Here is a 17,282-nt window from a genome sequence, read left to right as displayed (position 1 = left end):
TTCAAAGTATGCCGCACGAGCTGTATCAACACTCGATGAAGAAGATGAACACGCCGACAACAGTGCATGGCAACATACTGTGCGACCCCCGCCACCTCTCGACCCTTCCCCCTACTCGATCCGACGACCAACACATTCTCGAGAATCTTCCGCGGAGAAAAATGCGAGCTTAGCTTCACCGCGCGTCACGGCCTCGCATTCGCGGGAGCGCGTCGTTGACCCGAAAAGCGCCATCTACGGTCATCACCGACAGACCTCGATCGTGCATGGCATTCAGCACTCGAGAAATGGAAGCCTTGCAAGCTCGACATCAAGTCCTCTGAGCCCTAAGGTTATAGCCGCTGCGGGGGGGAACTTTGATACCATGCATTCGGGCTCTTCGATGGTACCGCCAAGTGGGTTTCCTCTTGAGAGGACGGCCTCGGCGGGTGATCTGGCCCTGAACGGCGCGACGCAAAGGAGGCCTGAGCGAAGACATAGTAAACCTCGCCGAAATCCTCTGCTGAGCCATTCTCATTCCAAACTTCATCGAGAGGAGCAGAAAACCGTGGGCGAATATGCCCTACATGTCTTGTTTACCTCCTTCATCGCACAGGCGGAAGAGAAACTTACCGAATGTATCACACCTGCGAACGAGCTAGAGCCAAACGTGGATAATGTTTGCGGTCCGGGAGTCGATCCAGCCTTCGACCAACTTATCAAGGCTTTGGGCCACATCGCTAGCCCAAAACCAAAAGCTCTCATTGACTCGATGATGCTATGGAGGAAAAACAAGAGCGATGCAGCATTAGAAGCTCGAAACCAGGGGCAACCGCGGAGCGTGACACAGGCAGCGCCTCTCTTGCGCAGGAATACGGAACCGGTGCAACCAGGCCAACCTGGCGTTGGCGTTGGGGAGAACGCACTTCCACACAGTCTTTCAGCATCCGCGAAACAAGAATTCGTCGCACAGGCTGAGCGACGATCAACGGTCTCCATATACATTCTTTGCCGAGTCCTGATCGAGGTGGTCCGCCAAAGCAACTTGCGAGCTATTACCCCCGAAATGGAAGATAAGCTGGAGGACATCATCTTCGCGCAGCTAAAGAACGCAGACCCTGATCAGTTGTTTGTTTCGCCACTCAAGCTGGCCAACTGGAACCTTTTCGCCCAGCTCCTTGGTTACATGAGCGAACTCAACTTTGTGTCGGTGACGCAACGATTCCTTGAGGAAATCGATTCAGCTCTGCAGGAACGTGGGCTCCGAAGCCCTACCACGGCAAGCGGACGTGACAACGAGGGCAAGCTGGAGGTCGTGCTTGGGGGCATGAGGCATCTGCGCATCAGGATCCTACCAGAGGATGCCTGGGAACACTCTTGCGATTTTCTTGTTCGGCTAGGTCGACTATTCAGCAAATCTCATGGCCAAAGGGTTAAGTGGGCCTTTTGCCAGATTGTTGACACACTCGTCGTACCAATCGCTGCATCTGCAAGTAATAGCCATTTGATGCATCCCAAGTGGGCTGAGGTTGTTTCTTCCATCTCTTCTCGAGTTGGCCAGATGTTCACAAAGCCGCGTCACTGGAGTGTGGCTTTTCCCTTGACAGCTACTATGCTCTGTGTATCACCGCCAGAGAGTTTCGGGGTTCAGTGGGTTCAGCTTGTGATGACGACCCAGACAAAAGTCAGAGATCGATCTACCAAGCCCCTCTGCCTCCAGGTCATTTCTCGTCTATTGTGGACGTACATCTATCGCATCAACGATACTCCACAGGGCGCTATCCGGAAACTGGACGAGATCTTGAAGCTGGTGCTGCCAACATCCAGACGGAGCATTGTCGCATCCGACGCTGCTGTCACCGAACCTCTCATCCAGATCATTCGAACCGTGGGGTTTCGGTACCCGGAGTACTGCTTTCGTCAGATTATCTTCCCTCTGATCAACGCCGACCTCTTTGCGAATACCAAAGACCTGAAAGTAGAGCAGCTTGACCCAGACCGTATAGTGGTCGGAATCCGGGCGTTCTTGTGTATCATGTCAGATCTTGAAAAAGGGGAGCAGGGCCGGCCGCCATTTCCACAACACTATAACAGCAGTTCCGCTGACGTCCGATCGCCAAATGGTGCCCCGGTTGGTTCGAAGGAGGATGCTATCTCGAGGCCTGTACTCACTCATGTTCTATCTGACACCGTCAGAGACTACTATCTCAAATTTTGCGATATTCTGGGCAAGATCACGAGGATATGTGACAATACCTTCGGAGGCCAAGCAACGCTGGACGAGAAATTTGGCAGTCCAGGGCCCAAAACGCCCATTACGGACACATTCAACTTCACGCGCCGTGAAGATCAACAGAACACCCCAGATCAGAAACAAGCTTTCTATGAGCTTCTCCACGTCGCCGTGCAAGCCTTGCCTCGCTGCTTCTCAGAGGATATACCATTCAACCCCCTGATCAATTTGCTATGCACTGGCACTGCACACATTCAATTCAATATTGCAGAATCGTCCGCAAACTCCCTGAAAGCTATAGCACGCCACGCCCACGCGCAAGGTGTCATCATGGGGTTCTCAAGGTTCATCTTCAATTTTGACGATCGATACTCGACCATGTCCGACGGCGGCATGCTGGGGCCGGGTCATATTGAAAACACCCTGCGTTTGTATGTTGAGCTGTTGCAGATCTGGATTGATGAAATCCGGCAGAAGATGAAGGATGCCGCAGCTGAGGTTCCTGGAGCGGGCACTTCGGACAAGCGTGCACTCAAGTTGGATCTGTCCAGCATCTGGGCTGAGGTAGATCAGGCCGAAGCACATGGCCTGTTCTTCTTGTGTTCCCAATCAAGACGCGTGCGCTACTATGCGATCACTGTCTTGCGACTCATTTCTGAATTCGATAAAGCCTTGGGGAAGGAATCCTCTGGCGAGGACTCTGGCAGACTCATCAACATACTCGAGAACGACGCAGATGAAGTCATGAGTTTCAACGAAGACCATCTGTCGGTGGCTGAGCGCAGTCGTCTGCACCGTGGACTCAAGAATGCTGGCACCAACAGCACAGGAAGCAAGGGGGCTGTAGTGGAGCTTTGTATCAGTGATGTGTCCTACGACACAACGCTTTGGTTCAAAATCTTCCCCAACCTTGTCCGCTTAGCGTACGAGAAATGCCCCTTTACTGTGGCTATATGTCGGGACCTTGTGTGCGACCGGACTCTACAGATGTACAAGACCATTGTCCATCTGTCTGAGCCATCTCGTGGATACTACTACGGCAGTGAAGCCGGAAGCGCGAGGACACCCGCTCGATCACCCACTGCGCACCCCGAGGTTCTCATTGAACAATGGAAGCTGTACCTGATTTTCGCCTGCGCTACGCTGGCCGAGACTGGCAGCAACACCACCTTTGGCAAAGACCAACATGCCCGCAAAGACTCAAAGTCAAGTGGTGACAAGATTGTTACAGCTCGGACGCTGTTCAAGTATCTGTTCCCGCTCCTCTCGGCATCATCGGCGTCGATCCGAGAAGCCATTGTTGTTGCGATAGGGTCCATCAATAGACACATCTACAGAACACTCTTGGAGGAGCTACAGGCCCAGGTCACACGGCTGAACGATGATGCCAGGGCACGGATTCACCAGCGTTCCAACAGCACACCCCCGCGTAATCGCAAGTTGGATCTCCTGAGGACCGAAATTACCCATGTGTTCAAGGTCACCTCTCATTTCTTGAAGGAGCCCGAATTCTACAACACGGATTTCTTCTTGGGAACCCTGACTGCTTATGCCAAAGATCTGAAGCTCTTCTTGATGGATGGAGATGTGCAGATGGATTGGGAATTTCAGAAACTGCGACGACACTACTGCGGCCTCATGGAGGTGCTCTTTGAGGCAATCAACCGTACCAAGGATCCCTCGCGATGGATGACTTTTGAATCACGCAAATCCGCTTTCTCTCTGATGGAGGACTGGTGTGGCTTTTCGCCCAACCATACGCAAATCAGAGTTCGTGAGGATACTATGCGGCAATCTGTCATCGAGCAGCAGTCAACGGCTGAGCGAGGCATGGTCACAGCTGCCATGGAAAAGGAGAAGCGAGACCTACGCACGGCAGCCCTGAGCGCCATGGCTGTTTTGTGTGGAGGACCAATCGGCGTCACGACCGAGAGCGGTGTCACCCTGCAATTCGATGTGCGGCGTATGCTCGCCTGGGTAGAGGCCATTTTCAATTCTGGCAGCGATCGAATGAACATCATCGGCCGGAAAGCACTCGAGAACCTCATCGTGCATAACCAAGAATACCCTTATCTTCTGGAGCATTGCATCGCGCGATGCTACCTTGCCAGTGTACCCAAGGTTCTCGAGAGCTACTTTATTGTTACCACCCTGGTACTCGAGAACTGTCCCAGCTACCCGTGCCCCTTTTGGAAGCTCCTGGGGCTTTTGTTGTACACCTTGGGGAACGATCTGAGCGATGTCCGATCCAAATCATCGTCGGTGCTGAGAGCTCTCGAGGTCAAACAGCAGAGAAACTCCAGACTTCAGGACTTTGACATCAGCATCTCGGACAAGACGCAGGCCGTGTACAAGCTCGCGCAATTCGAGATTTCCCAGAGATTGGCGACGCAGTACACTGAGCTTGCGTTCTACGTGTTCGCGGAGTTCACACTATATTTCAAGGACTTGCAGCCAGCCTCACAGAGAAACATTGTAGCTGTCATGCTACCATGGATACAGAGTGTCGAGCTTAAGGTGGACCCCAATGGAGGCCCTGCGGCCGAGTCGTACGTCTTTCTGGCAAACCTCATTGAGCTCACTATCAAATCCAGTGGCGCCTTGCACAACGAGGTACAGGCTTTGTGGCAAGCGGTTGCTACAGGCCCATTCCCCGGCAACGTTCGTCTGGTGATGGACTTTGTCATCTCTTTGTGCTTAGATCGACGTGAGCAGAACTTTGTCGAGTATGCGAAGCAGATCGTGGTGTTCCTGTCGACGACAAATAGCCCCCCGGGTGTTAAGGTCATTGAGTTTCTTCTCATGCACATTGACCCCCGGAGCATGGTTCCTAACGAGAAAAGAGAGGCTGTCCCACCGCCAAGCGACGTGTCTCTCTTGCCGTACTGTGCGGATCTTACGGAGGTACTGCCGGTCGGTACCAAACAAGCTGGGTTTTCTTTAGGGCAGCTGTCCATGATTTTGCTTGTCGATTTGATGGTGGCGCCATTGCAGCTTCCAGAGGAAAATGTGCCGCTACTGCTGCACGTTGTCACCGTACTGTGGGATCACTACATGCCCTTGGTGCAAGAGCAGGCCCGAGAGATGGTGGTGCACTTGATCCATGAACTTGTTATTTCAGCAATGGATGATCGGACACCGCCTGCTCAGAAAGAGACCATCCAGGACTTGATTGACCGTGTCAGACGTCACGATCGCACGGTTGTCTGGGGCTACGAAGACAGTAATGGCAAGGTTGATGATCACGACAATAAGGTCCCTCCGGGCATGGAGTACTTGACCACTGAGCTTGCGAAAACCTTTGAACACACGTATCCGAGAGTCAAGGAGCAATGGAGCAAACTGTCACTGACCTGGGCAACAACGTGCCCTGTGAGGCACCTCGCATGCCGGTCGTTCCAGGTGTTCCGGTGTGTGCTGACTTCGCTTGACCAAAAAATGCTCGCGGACATGTTGGCCAGGCTGTCGAACACGATCGCAGATGAAGATCCCGAGATACAATTCTTCGCAATGGAGATTCTCACAACACTAAAGACGCTCATCGACAAGCTTGAGCCTGAGCGGCTGATCAACTTTCCGCAGCTATTCTGGACGACGTGTGCGTGCCTGGACTCGATCAACGAGCGCGAGTTCCTCGAAGCCGCTGAGATGCTCAATGTGTGGTTGGTCAAGGTCGACTTTCGCTCGACCAGTGTGCGACGCATCCTCGCAGATGGCCAGCCAGCCAAGTGGAACGGATCGTACGAAGGATTGCAACCGCTGTTGCACAAAGGTTTGAGGTCGTCACTGTGCTGGCAGCCCACGCTCGACATCATGGACAAGTTGGTGCAGCTCCCCGGTGATGGGCTGATTGGCGACGATGACCGTCTCTTCTACTCAGTGTTGGCTAATTTCCCGCGTTTCCTCGAAGAGCTCGACAATGGAATCCCCAACGAGCTCACGCTTCACACAGCGCACATCTTAGCTGAGGAAGCTGGTCGGCAAGGCCTGGAGATGATAAGCAACACGCTTGGCGAATACACCGCTGGCAATTTCCGAAGCAGCGATGAGTTCTTGGGGCAGATGTTTGTGTCTATTCGGGAGTACTATCTGCCTCACCATGACTTCAAGCTCATCACAACGCTGGTCGGTCTGTTGACCAACTCGCTGTCTTGGGTCAAGGTGCAGACTATGCGCATTCTTTGTGTCACGCTCCCCGAGATCGACATGCGCAACCCAGAACTTGCTGGTCACGGGTCTGACCTGATATCGCCGCTGCTTCGGCTGCTGCAGACGGAATTCTGCATGGACGCTTTGAAGGTGCTGGACAATATCATGACCATGTCCGGAAGCCACATGGACAAGCACCACCTGCGGATGAGCATGACAAGATCGACTTCTCGAGCTGTCCGCAAAGAGTACGAACGTACACAGAGTCTCTTTGGCATTCCGGAGGCATCAGGATGGGCAATACCCATTCCTGCAAAGAAGACGGAGCTGACGCGGTCCAACATCCATGCAGCGTTCTACATGTGTCAAGGCGCCGAAGGGACCCCACCTGAAGCGACGCCAACTGCCGGCCTGGAGTTCGAAACAGATGATTTCCAGTACAGCTACTGGGATGCCAGCAACGAGTCTCGAACAGCCACCATGCTGTCCGATGGCGGTAGAGACGAAGGACCCATCAGTGACCTGGTCACCAAGCTCGACAGCCTAGACGAGTTCTTTGACGAGCCCCCGAGCCCGACTACGGATGACGATCGCGAATCGTCGCGCACACTCACCGAATTGACACCGGAATCGTTCGAGTCGGGTGCGCAGTTGTACGACGAGCACATCTTGCCAATCCTTCGAGAGGCGACGGTCAACAATACAGCGTTCCAGAACGGCTTTGCCGACCGCACCCACGTCAATGCCAACACGATGACTCCGGGTGCGTTTAGCGCTACTGTTGTGCCAGCGGCGCGCCCTGCCTTACACAACCGCTCCATCACATCGCCATCCATGCCTGCGTCGCAGCAGATGTCCGTGGCAGAGGTCATGTCTGACGATGAGCACCTGAGTGGAGAATTGTCGGATGGAGACGACGAACGACCCGTGCGCAGCAAGCCCGGCAAGGTCGGCCCAGGCCTACAGGAGTCCGCGGTGAAGCCGCAAACACAAGCATCACGCAGCACGCAGCGCCCATTTGCCAGCAGGAGCAGGTCTAGAGATATTCCGCCGGTGCCGTCTCTGCCGACGGACAGAACGATGTGATGAGAAACATTTGCTTTTTTTTTGTAGCCAGCATGTTTGCGCGGACCCTATAACGATAGAGAAAAGACCATACCCTTATTCTGTCTTGTGCAAGCCGTGAAGATGCATGTAATACGAGACGACGTGGTGTGAGGGAGCACGCATATATGCTTAATGTGATAATATGTATACATGCATAAACTCATCTCAAACCGCGACAGCTCATTCTTGCTAGTTCACAGCATTCAACGACAAACGAAGCACCATGCTTCGAAAATACGTCGGGCTAGCATGTAGGATCATTTGTATCCCAAGACAACATCGAGCACCTCCAAATCTCTCTAGATGCTTCTCCACGGCGAGCAAGGGGCCCAGTGTACCCTTGGTATATCCTGAGCCACCCAGTGCGCACCACAATAGTCTCGAATCGTTTCTCGCCTATGCCGAACGCTGGCAACTCGACAGAGCCTCCACCGTGTACGTGGGCACACTCTACGAGTACAGCATCGCCAAATCGCTGGAGCGCTACGGCTTCCACCTGAGGCGCGTTGGCGGCGCGTCAGATTACGGTATCGACCTGCTGGGGGAGTGGAAGCCGCCCTCCACGTCCACCTCTCTTCGTGTCCTCATCCAATGTAAGGGCGGCGCGCAGCGCGTTGGACCGAATCTCATCCGCGAACTGGAGGGGGCCTTTGTCGGCGCGCCTGCTGGATGGCGCGGTCAGGGCGTACTGGGGTTCATGGTCGCGCAGAGGCCCGCGACGAAGGGCGTCCGTGACTCGCTTGGGAGGAGCAAATGGCCCATGGGCTATTTGTTTTGCGAGGGGGAGGGCGAGGTGAAGCAGATGATTTGGAACCGGCGCGCAGAGGAGGAAGGCTTGGAGGGGTTCGGTGTCACGACGAGACACGTCGAATCGAAAGGGGAGCCGGAGTTGGCGCTGATGAAGCAAGGCAAGCTTTTGCCTCTGGTCACGACAAATGGATAAGGAACATGGGGGGACGATGTTACGCTACAATATCTGCTCCTTTGGGACTTTTCTTTGCGTTCTGCTGGGTGCTATCCGGTGACGACGTGTTACTGATGCGGCGCCAGTACGTATGCCGACCCTTAGCTTCGTCCCTTGGGACAGGTTCCTGGTTGAAAACCGCTTGGATGAGAAGACGCTCTCCCAGGAATACAAATTCAAGAACAAGTGTCCCAATCTGTACAACTGGATTGAGCGACTCAATGAGCTCGAGGCTGTCAATAAGGTATACGGCCTGTGATGGGACGAAAGGATGGCATTTTTCCCTAAGGAGGAGGATAGGGGCCAGCCCCGAGAAGACATGTTTTTGAAATTGAAAAGCCCAAGATATCAATGAATAATGCATACCTACAGATGCTCAGTCATCCCATATCGCCGCCTTTGCCTTCTCCGCCACCTCTTTTTTCCTTGCCTCTTCTCGACGTGCCTCTTCCCGGCGTCTTTTCTCCTGCTCCCTGACTGACTTTTGATACTCCCGCTGCTCGTCCGTCTGCTTGGGTGCCTTGAGACCAAGGCCGGCCGCGATCATTCGCCGCGCCACGGCATCCGTCTTCTCTGGCCTGCGCTCTGGTGGTGCTTCCCTTCGGCTGGCGTAGCTCATCCCGGGGCCACTGCCCTGGTCCAATGTGGTTGGCGTGATGGGCGTTGGAGGCGGGGTACCCAGCGCAGCGGGCATGGTTGAGGATGAGGATGAGGATGTGTTTGTGTTCATCGGCTGAGGGGTGTTGCTTTGCGCGTCCTTCTCATCCTCTGAGGCGATTTCCTCGTCATCCCACGAGTCGACAACGACGTCCTTTGCCTTTGCGCTGGTCATGGCTACAATATGGTCCCAGGCAGGGACAATATTTTTCGCAGTGACTTGGAACTTGGTCCCTGTGATGAATCGTCTGAGATGGGAATTGTGGCGAGGAAATTGATTTGACTTGAAATTGTGTTAATTGCTTGGTTCTCAAAGTTTATCCTGGCGATGAGCATGATCTTTAGTCTGTGGAGGACTCCCCGCATTTCCGCGCTGCCTGGGACTCGGCAATGGCTTCGATGAAGCTCTACGAGATAGCTAAAATACCGCGCTCGGCAGAGTGAATGTGCTCTCGCAGTGAAGCAGGTCTGACAACCATACAAGTGCGCATTAATAGGGTATCTGGATCATGTCTCTTGCCGGCTCTTGTCGCTGCGCTCAGAGCACGTGCACTAACACCGACCAGGTAGGAATGATTGGCGCGCCCTTGCTACACTTCTTTTGGCTACACGTGATCTTCCAACTGTGACTTTGACCCCCATCAGTGAGTCATCGGGCAATCCTCGAAGATGCACCTTCAACGTCTAGATAAGTATTAATTAGGTACCAGCACTTGAAGTCAATGGGGAGGTGGTGCGAGACGGAATGATCAAGCTACTACGTATTCGGGCCCTGCAGCCTGTGGTTGGCTGCATGTGCCGAATATCAGCCGCCCGGGGTCACTAAATTTCGAGATGGATGATGTCGTACTTGCCGCAGCCTAGCCGAGCCTGGACCTAGCGTCAGTAGTGGACGGACGACAGCTTCGACGTCTGACGCCGACATCGTCTCGATTTCTTACTAATTCGCCTCCACACACCGCGGCAACCGTGACGAGATCGAGGGAGCTCAACCCAGTCCCCTCACAACTGTCGCAAACTTCTCTCTCCTCCTGTCGTATTTCTACTGTACGGCTCGACGGTTGTATCACACTTCTCCGCATTACTTTCCTCGGTGTCACTCGCTGTCGCTGCCCATCGCGTGCGCGCCTTTGCTGGTCGCGAACTCTTCGAACCCCTCGACCGGCCGACAGCGCCATGATCCCCAGGTCGCGCGCCTCTGGACGCTTCGTCCTCCACAGCACCGCAGTCCGCTCGGCAAGAGCTTCATCGCGGCTACCGGCGAGGACATGGCACTCCAGCCCTGCGTGCACATGCCCCCATGTCTGCAGTCGAGTGCTGCCCTCGCTCCGAGCCTCAGGACAGACTGCCCCCTTCTCAGCAGCCGCGCAGCTCCGGGACAAGAAGGACAAGGATAAGGAAAGTTTCTTCGACTCCTCCATCGAGCCACCGACCGAACCATTGTCCGAAGAGGAGGCCAAGCTAAATCAGGACAGCCGCAAGGCAGACTTGGAGGAAAAGAACGAGGCGAAAAGCACGGGCGGCGACTCGTCGGCAGTAGCAAAAAGCGAGAGTGCAGGGCAGGAAGGCAAGGGAAGCGCTGCTGGTGGTGCCGCGGGCAACTCAGGGTCGGGCGATGGATCCGGCGACGGCGGCAAGAAGGGCAAAAAATCATCGGAACGAGCCCTCTCCAAGCCTGTGGTGCCGGATGTGTACCCCCAGGTTCTGGCCATTCCGATAGCGCGGAGGCCGTTGTTCCCGGGGTTCTACAAAGCCATTACCATCAAGGACCCCGAGGTTGCGAGCGCCATCACCGAGTCCATCAAGCGAGGACAGCCATACGTCGGCGCGTTCCTGTTCAAGGACGAGAATCAGGATGACGATGTCATCCGCAACGTCGACGACGTCTACGATGTAGGTGTCTTTGCGCAGATCACGAGCGCTTTCCCTATCCACGGACAGGAGGGCGCTCTCACGGCCATTCTCTACCCCCACCGAAGAATCAAGCTGTCCAGCTTGATCGCCCCAAGTGCAGAGGAGGCAAAGGATCCCAAAAAGACCGACAAGGTGGAACCGACCCCGCCCGAGCCCATCCCCCAGAAGACCATTCCAGAGGAGCCGCAACAGGCGCAGACTGATAAGAAGGGCGACGTCGTTGCCAGCTTTGAGGAGGGCGCCGTTGAGAAGAAGCCCGACCAGCAGGCGGAGAAGTACGAGCCAACATCCTTCCTCAAGCGCTACCCTGTCAGTCTCGTCAATGTGGAGAACATGACCGAGGAGCCCTTCGACCCCAAGAGCCAGGTCATCCGGGCGGTCACCAACGAGATTGTCAACGTCTTCAAGGAGGTGGCGACCATGAACAATCTCTTCCGCGACCAGATCTCGACCTTTTCCATGAGCCAATCCACGGGCAACGTCACGTCCGAGCCCGCCAAGCTGGCCGACTTTGCGGCCGCCGTGTCATCGGGCGAACAGACGGAGCTGCAAGAAGTCCTGGCGTGTATGAACGTGGAGGAGAGGATGCAAAAGGCCCTCACCGTGCTCAAGAAGGAGCTCATGAACGCGCAGCTGCAATCCAAGATCAGCAAGGACGTGGAGCAGAAGATCACCAAACGTCAGCGCGAGTACTGGCTGATGGAGCAGATGAAGGGTATTCGGAGGGAGCTCGGCCTCGAGAGCGACGGCAAGGAGAAGCTCGTTGAGAAGTTTAAGGAAAAGGCAAGCAAGCTGGCCATGCCCGAGGCTGTGCGCAAGGTCTTTGACGAGGAGCTGAACAAGCTGGCACACCTCGAGTCGGCGGCTTCCGAGTTCAACGTGACGCGGAACTACCTGGACTGGCTCACCCAGATCCCCTGGGGCCAGAGGAGCGCGGAAAACTTTGGCATCCCCAATGCCCAGAAGGTTCTGGACGAGGACCACTACGGGCTGCAGGACGTCAAGGATCGCATTCTCGAGTTCATCGCTGTCGGCAAACTCAGGGGCACTGTGGAGGGCAAGATCTTGTGCTTCGTCGGCCCGCCCGGTGTGGGCAAGACGAGTATTGGCAAGTCGATTGCCCGAGCACTCAACCGCCAGTACTACCGCTTCAGTGTTGGTGGCCTAACCGATGTCGCGGAAATCAAGGGCCACCGCCGAACCTACGTCGGTGCTCTGCCCGGTCGCATCATCCAGGCGTTGAAGAAGTGCCAGACCGAGAACCCTCTCATCCTCATCGATGAGGTTGACAAGATCGGCAAGGGATACCAGGGCGACCCATCGTCGGCTCTACTGGAGCTGCTCGACCCGGAGCAGAACAGCTCGTTCTTGGACCACTACCTAGATGTACCCGTGGACCTGTCCAAGGTTCTCTTTGTCTGCACAGCCAACATGACCGACACCATTCCGCGACCACTTCTGGACCGCATGGAGCTTATCCAGCTGTCCGGCTACGTCGCGGACGAGAAGAAGGCCATTGCCGACAAGTATCTCGCGCCCGCCGCCAAGGAGGCCGCCGGGCTGCAGAATGCCAAGGTAGAGCTGACGGAGGACGCGATCCAAGAGCTCATCAAGTCCTACTGCCGCGAGTCGGGCGTCCGCAACCTCAAGAAGCAGATTGAAAAGGTCTACAGGAAATCCGCCCTCAAGATCGTCAAGGATCTTGGCGAGGAGGTGCTCCCCGAGGAGGAGGCGTTGACGGAGGAGGGCAAATCGGCCCTCGAAGAGTCCGAGAAGAAGGCCGAGGCCACTGAGGACGCCAAGGAACCCACCAAGGAGCAGCAGCCATCACCAGAGGCGACTGAGGCCGAGACGACCGAGAAGCCTCGCAAGGCCCTGCGCGTACCCGACTCCGTGCAGGTCACCATTGGCAAGGACAATCTGACCGACTACATTGGACCCCCCGTGTTCACTTCGGATCGCCTGTACGAGGTCAGCCCGGCCGGTGTCGCCATGGGCCTGGCGTGGACACAGCTGGGCGGTGCGGCCATGTACACCGAGTCGATCCTGCAGGCACCTCTGCGACCGGAGAGCCGGCCCGGTCTGGAGATTACGGGTAACATCAAGAACGTGATGAAGGAGTCTACGACGATTGCCTACTCGTTTGCCAAGTCGTTTGCCGCCAAGCACTTCCCCGACAACCACTTCTTCGACAAGGCCAAGATGCACATGCACATGCCCGACGGGGCCGTGTCCAAGGATGGGCCCTCTGCTGGTATCACCATGGCGACGTCGCTGCTCTCGCTGGCGATGGACACGCCGGTGAACCCCACCGTGGCCATGACGGGCGAGCTGACCCTGACTGGCAAGGTGTTGCGCATTGGTGGGTTGCGGGAGAAGACGGTCGCGGCGCGACGGGCAGGTTGTACCACGGTGATTTTCCCGCGGGACAACCTCTCAGATTGGCTGGAGCTGCCACAGGTACGTTGTGTGCATGAACTATAGTCTCCTTGGGACACTGCTGACAGCCACGACTAGAATATCAAGGAGGGCATCGAGGGCCACCCCGTCGAGTGGTACCCCGAGGTCTTTGACATTGTGTTCCCCGATCTCGACAAGGCCAAGGCGAACGAAGACAGGGTCCAGCCAGGCAAGGACGCCAAGTCCTCCGAGGACGATGACTAGTCTAGAAAGAACTACGACGTGCGTCATCCTCGCTGTACAATGTATACAAATGAGCTAGCATTAGATGGGAATTGGTTCTGGGCGACGGTATATACAGCATTTGCATATGATACAACTCTTCTCGATACCATCATGACATTTGGGTGCGGTACAGGCGCACCTCGTGTCCGCCGCCATCGTCCCCCCCCCCCCCCCCCCTTAACTATATGCAGAGGTCCAATGACACGCCGACGCTGCCCAAGTTGACGCTTCCTGCAGGCATACCCAAGACACTGGCGGTGCAGGATGGCGCAACCCCGCATCCCGTCTGCAGATGGCGAGGCGAGGGCCGAGCAATTGGCCGTCGTGAATGGTGACGTGGAGGATGTCAGATGTTATGTATGGGGGGACAACCCAAACAAGGAATGAGACATACATATTGTACATGGCGATTGCCGCTTTAAAGTACGCACACGCATGTAAACAAAAAAGAAGAATGGAATTTCCCTTTGCGCCCTGGCTTCCAATAATGGCAGGAGAATAATTGGCGCGTCCTCCTTCTACCCGAGCGGTCCCAGCGCAACAGTCGCCCCCGTGATCAAGATGGGCTGCTGATCGCTAAACATGGCCGTGTTGCTGCAAAGGTCCTTGGCGGCAGCGCACTGCATCGCATTCTGGTAGCACGCCTCGTTCTGAAAGGTGAGGATGCTGCCGACGCTGCTGCTGCACGAGTGCCCCTGGGCCCCCCCTTTGTCGTCGTCCTCGCCCTGCCGGCCCGGCGCGTCGAAATGCATGACTTTCCAGTGCACGAGGCCGAGCGGTCGCCAGATGGTCTCCACGCGCGGCATGTGTGTTCCGAGGAAGTATTCCATGTCAAAGTGCGCCTCGCTGGCGTTTGGGTAGATGATCATGAGATTGTAGGCCATGATGATGGTGATCTCAGATGGTGTTGGGCTCTGGCCGGCGGTGCCTTCATTCGTAAGCTGGTTGATTTGTCACGGCGAGTAATCTTTACAAAGGGCCGATGTTCTGGGAACGCCGATCTTTGCCTTTTAGTCAATATCGCTCTGCATCAGTTGTCTTTCCGAGTCCTTGCGATGCCGGCTGGCTGTCTCCTGGTACGCTCCGAAGGTCCGGGTCGGAGCTTCGGCAAAAGTGGAGAATGCGGGAGGATGCGGCCGGAGGGGTTTGACGTATATGTAAGATTCGATGGTCATGGGCTGCCGAACGCGCTCGTGGTTGTTTTCTCACGGCAGATGGATGGGGGTTTGCAGCAAGAATGAAGAGAATGGCGTGTGTTTCAAAGCGCCTTGCCAACTGCTGATGATATATGTAAGCGTGCCCGTTGCTGAATGGGAAATCAGTCCGGTCTACACTGCATGCCCGCAACTCCGCGACACGTGCATCATCATCACGGCTCCGCAACTCCGATACGAGTCTGAACTCTGAAGCTAATGACGATGACCTGGTCCCTTGATGAGAAAATCTGGCGAATGCTTATTTTTTTTCTTCACCTGGGCTCGCCGTATAAATAGACATACCGTCGCGCCAGAAGGGGGATTAAACCTCACATCATCTCTACGAACAGACAGCAACTCCCCAACACACATAATCATGGGCTCACAAATCTCGCCAGCCGAATCGAAGCTTTTCAAGCCCCTCAAGATCGGCAACTGCGACCTGCAGCATCGCATCGCCCTCGCACCGCTCACACGGTACCGCAATGGTGATGGCGACCATGTTCCCCTTCCATTGATGGAAAAGTACTATGCCGACCGCGGCAGCGTCCCGGGAACTCTTGTCATTTCCGAGGCCACAGCCGTCGCCCATTCGGAGGAGGGGCAGCACAACAGCCCCGGGTTCGTCAGCGACGCGCAGGTCGAGGGGTGGAGCAAGATCATCCAGGGTGTGCACGACAATGGGTCATTCTACTTTCAACAGATTTGGGCCATGGGCAGGGCCGTGGACCCCAGCTTTGTCCAGGGCCGGGGCTACGACTACCGGTCGAGCAGCAACGTGCCCATGAAGCACATTGGCGTCGAGCCTCGCGCCATGACGGAGGAGGAGATCCTGCAGGTCATTGACGACTTTGCGGCCACGGCCAAGAAGGTTGTCTCGGCGGGCGGTGACGGTGTCGAGATCCACTCGGCGCACGGCTATCTGCTCGACCAGTTCCTGACCGAGGGCGTGAACAAGAGGACGGACAAGTGGGGAGGGTCTGTCGAGAACCGCGCGAGGCTGACGCTCGAGGTCGTCCGCGCCGTGACAGAGGCCGTGGGCGCGGAGAAGGTGGGCATCCGCTTCTCGCCCTGGGCCGGCTTCCAGGGTTCCGAAAAGGGCGACGTCGAGCCTCTGTACACGTACATCATCGACGAGCTGAAACGGATGGACGTCAACCTGGCATACATCTCGCTCGTGGAGGCGCGCGGCGACCCGGGCGAGCTCATCCTTGGCACCGAGGCCATCAACAAGGGCAAGACGCTCGATTTCATCCTCGAGAACTGGAACAACAAGTCGCCCGTCATGGTCGCGGGCGCGTACCGGCCGGAGACGGCAGCGCAGGCGCTGGAGACGCGCTACGCACAGTGGGATATCATGGTGGCCTTTGGGCGGTACTTTATCTCCAACCCGGATCTCGTGTACAGGATCAAGCATGACATCCCCCTGGTGCCCTACAACAGGGACACCTTTTACCTGAACAAGCAGTGGACGGGGTACAACGACCAGCCTTTCAGCGACGAGTTTGCCGAGGCGCATCCTGAGGTTGCGAACAAGTACCCCACGCCGGCGGATGTGCAATAGACCATGTGTGTCATTGATGGATCACAGACTAAAGACTATAAATTACGAATAATGATAGACAAAAGTATAGGATTTAGTAGACTTCATTGTTAGTGTATTGGCTTTCCTCGATCCATCGCTGCCAGTCAGGGCGGCATCGCGCGCTAATCCCGATTGGGCCCGCGATCTACGCGGGAGCGCTTGTGCCTTTTGGGGCCCCTACGGCCCCCCTGACCCCTGGAGCCTTGGGGGTGCCCACTGCCAGCCCGCCAACTCCACTATGCCAGCTGGCGTCCGCGGGCCCAGCCTCCAAAAAACGTGCCTTTGCTCACCGCTAATTAGATCCAACCAGAGCCAAATGATCGGAGTCTTAGCACATCGGAAGGGTCTCTTATCACGATGCGTGCTTGGGAGGAGGCTGGGGGCCGCTGTCTGGTGACTGTCAAGGTGGACAAAAACTCTGTCTGGCAATTGCTGTATGTCTCTTGGGCGCTACAGCACGGCGCTATATCCCCCAGTGTCCATTGGCTTGTCTGAGGTGTGCTTGTGTGAGCATCGCATCACCAAACCACAGGGCAGGAGCTCACCCACCAGCCCAGCCAGTCAGTCCATCGAGCATCTCACATCACCCAACCTCACCTCACCTCACCTCACCATCAACACCACCATCGCTCTCCCGACGTGAGCAAATCACCTACACAAGTCCAACCGCGCAGCGAGACCCATCAGCGGCAGCCAATACGTCGCGCCCACGCGCGCGCAGCATCGTCGTTTCCTGCAGGTGCACTATTGTGGGCTGGTCGGGACAGGTCACGGTCAGGCACTCATGCGTCTGTCTCACGATCCTGGACGTCT

The 17,282-nt window shown here is 56.0% G+C and overlaps 5 protein-coding genes across 5 annotated transcripts; 3 read left to right on the top strand and 2 right to left on the bottom strand.

Moving 5' to 3' along the window:
- Positions 1 to 1,045: 1,045 nt before the first annotated feature.
- On the top strand, positions 1,046 to 8,411 carry J7T54_006821 (Cell morphogenesis protein-like protein; the record flags this gene model as incomplete). The annotated part of the gene is made up of 3 exons (XM_051507704.1): positions 1,046 to 1,379; positions 1,587 to 7,443; positions 7,772 to 8,411. 3 exons carry the CDS (start codon positions 1,046 to 1,048, stop codon positions 8,409 to 8,411), a joined length of 6,831 nt encoding a protein of 2,276 aa, XP_051366035.1.
- A 397-nt stretch (positions 8,412 to 8,808) lies between these two features.
- J7T54_006820 (uncharacterized protein) lies at positions 8,809 to 9,264 on the bottom strand (the record flags this gene model as incomplete). The annotated part of the gene is made up of 1 exon (XM_051507692.1): positions 8,809 to 9,264. One exon carries the CDS (start codon positions 9,262 to 9,264, stop codon positions 8,809 to 8,811), a length of 456 nt encoding a protein of 151 aa, XP_051366034.1.
- Positions 9,265 to 10,265: 1,001 nt separating this feature from the next.
- J7T54_006819 (Lon protease-like protein) lies at positions 10,266 to 13,667 on the top strand (the record flags this gene model as incomplete). Its single annotated transcript, XM_051507682.1, has 2 exons — positions 10,266 to 13,463; positions 13,521 to 13,667. The coding sequence occupies 2 exons, from the start codon at positions 10,266 to 10,268 to the stop codon at positions 13,665 to 13,667; spliced, it is 3,345 nt and encodes a 1,114-aa protein (XP_051366033.1).
- A 539-nt stretch (positions 13,668 to 14,206) lies between these two features.
- On the bottom strand, positions 14,207 to 14,572 carry J7T54_006818 (uncharacterized protein; the record flags this gene model as incomplete). Its single annotated transcript, XM_051507671.1, has 1 exon — positions 14,207 to 14,572. The coding sequence occupies one exon, from the start codon at positions 14,570 to 14,572 to the stop codon at positions 14,207 to 14,209; it is 366 nt and encodes a 121-aa protein (XP_051366032.1).
- Positions 14,573 to 15,260: 688 nt separating this feature from the next.
- J7T54_006817 (uncharacterized protein) lies at positions 15,261 to 16,448 on the top strand (the record flags this gene model as incomplete). Its single annotated transcript, XM_051507660.1, has 1 exon — positions 15,261 to 16,448. The coding sequence occupies one exon, from the start codon at positions 15,261 to 15,263 to the stop codon at positions 16,446 to 16,448; it is 1,188 nt and encodes a 395-aa protein (XP_051366031.1).
- Positions 16,449 to 17,282: the final 834 nt, after the last annotated feature.

The sequence above is a fragment of the Emericellopsis cladophorae genome (assembly GCF_022114955.1).
Source record: "Emericellopsis cladophorae strain MUM 19.33 chromosome Unknown NODE_2_length_1295279_cov_118_880017, whole genome shotgun sequence".
Classification (NCBI taxonomy): Eukaryota; Fungi; Ascomycota; class Sordariomycetes; order Hypocreales; family Bionectriaceae; genus Emericellopsis; species Emericellopsis cladophorae.
This window is presented reverse-complemented; position numbering and strand designations above follow the sequence as displayed.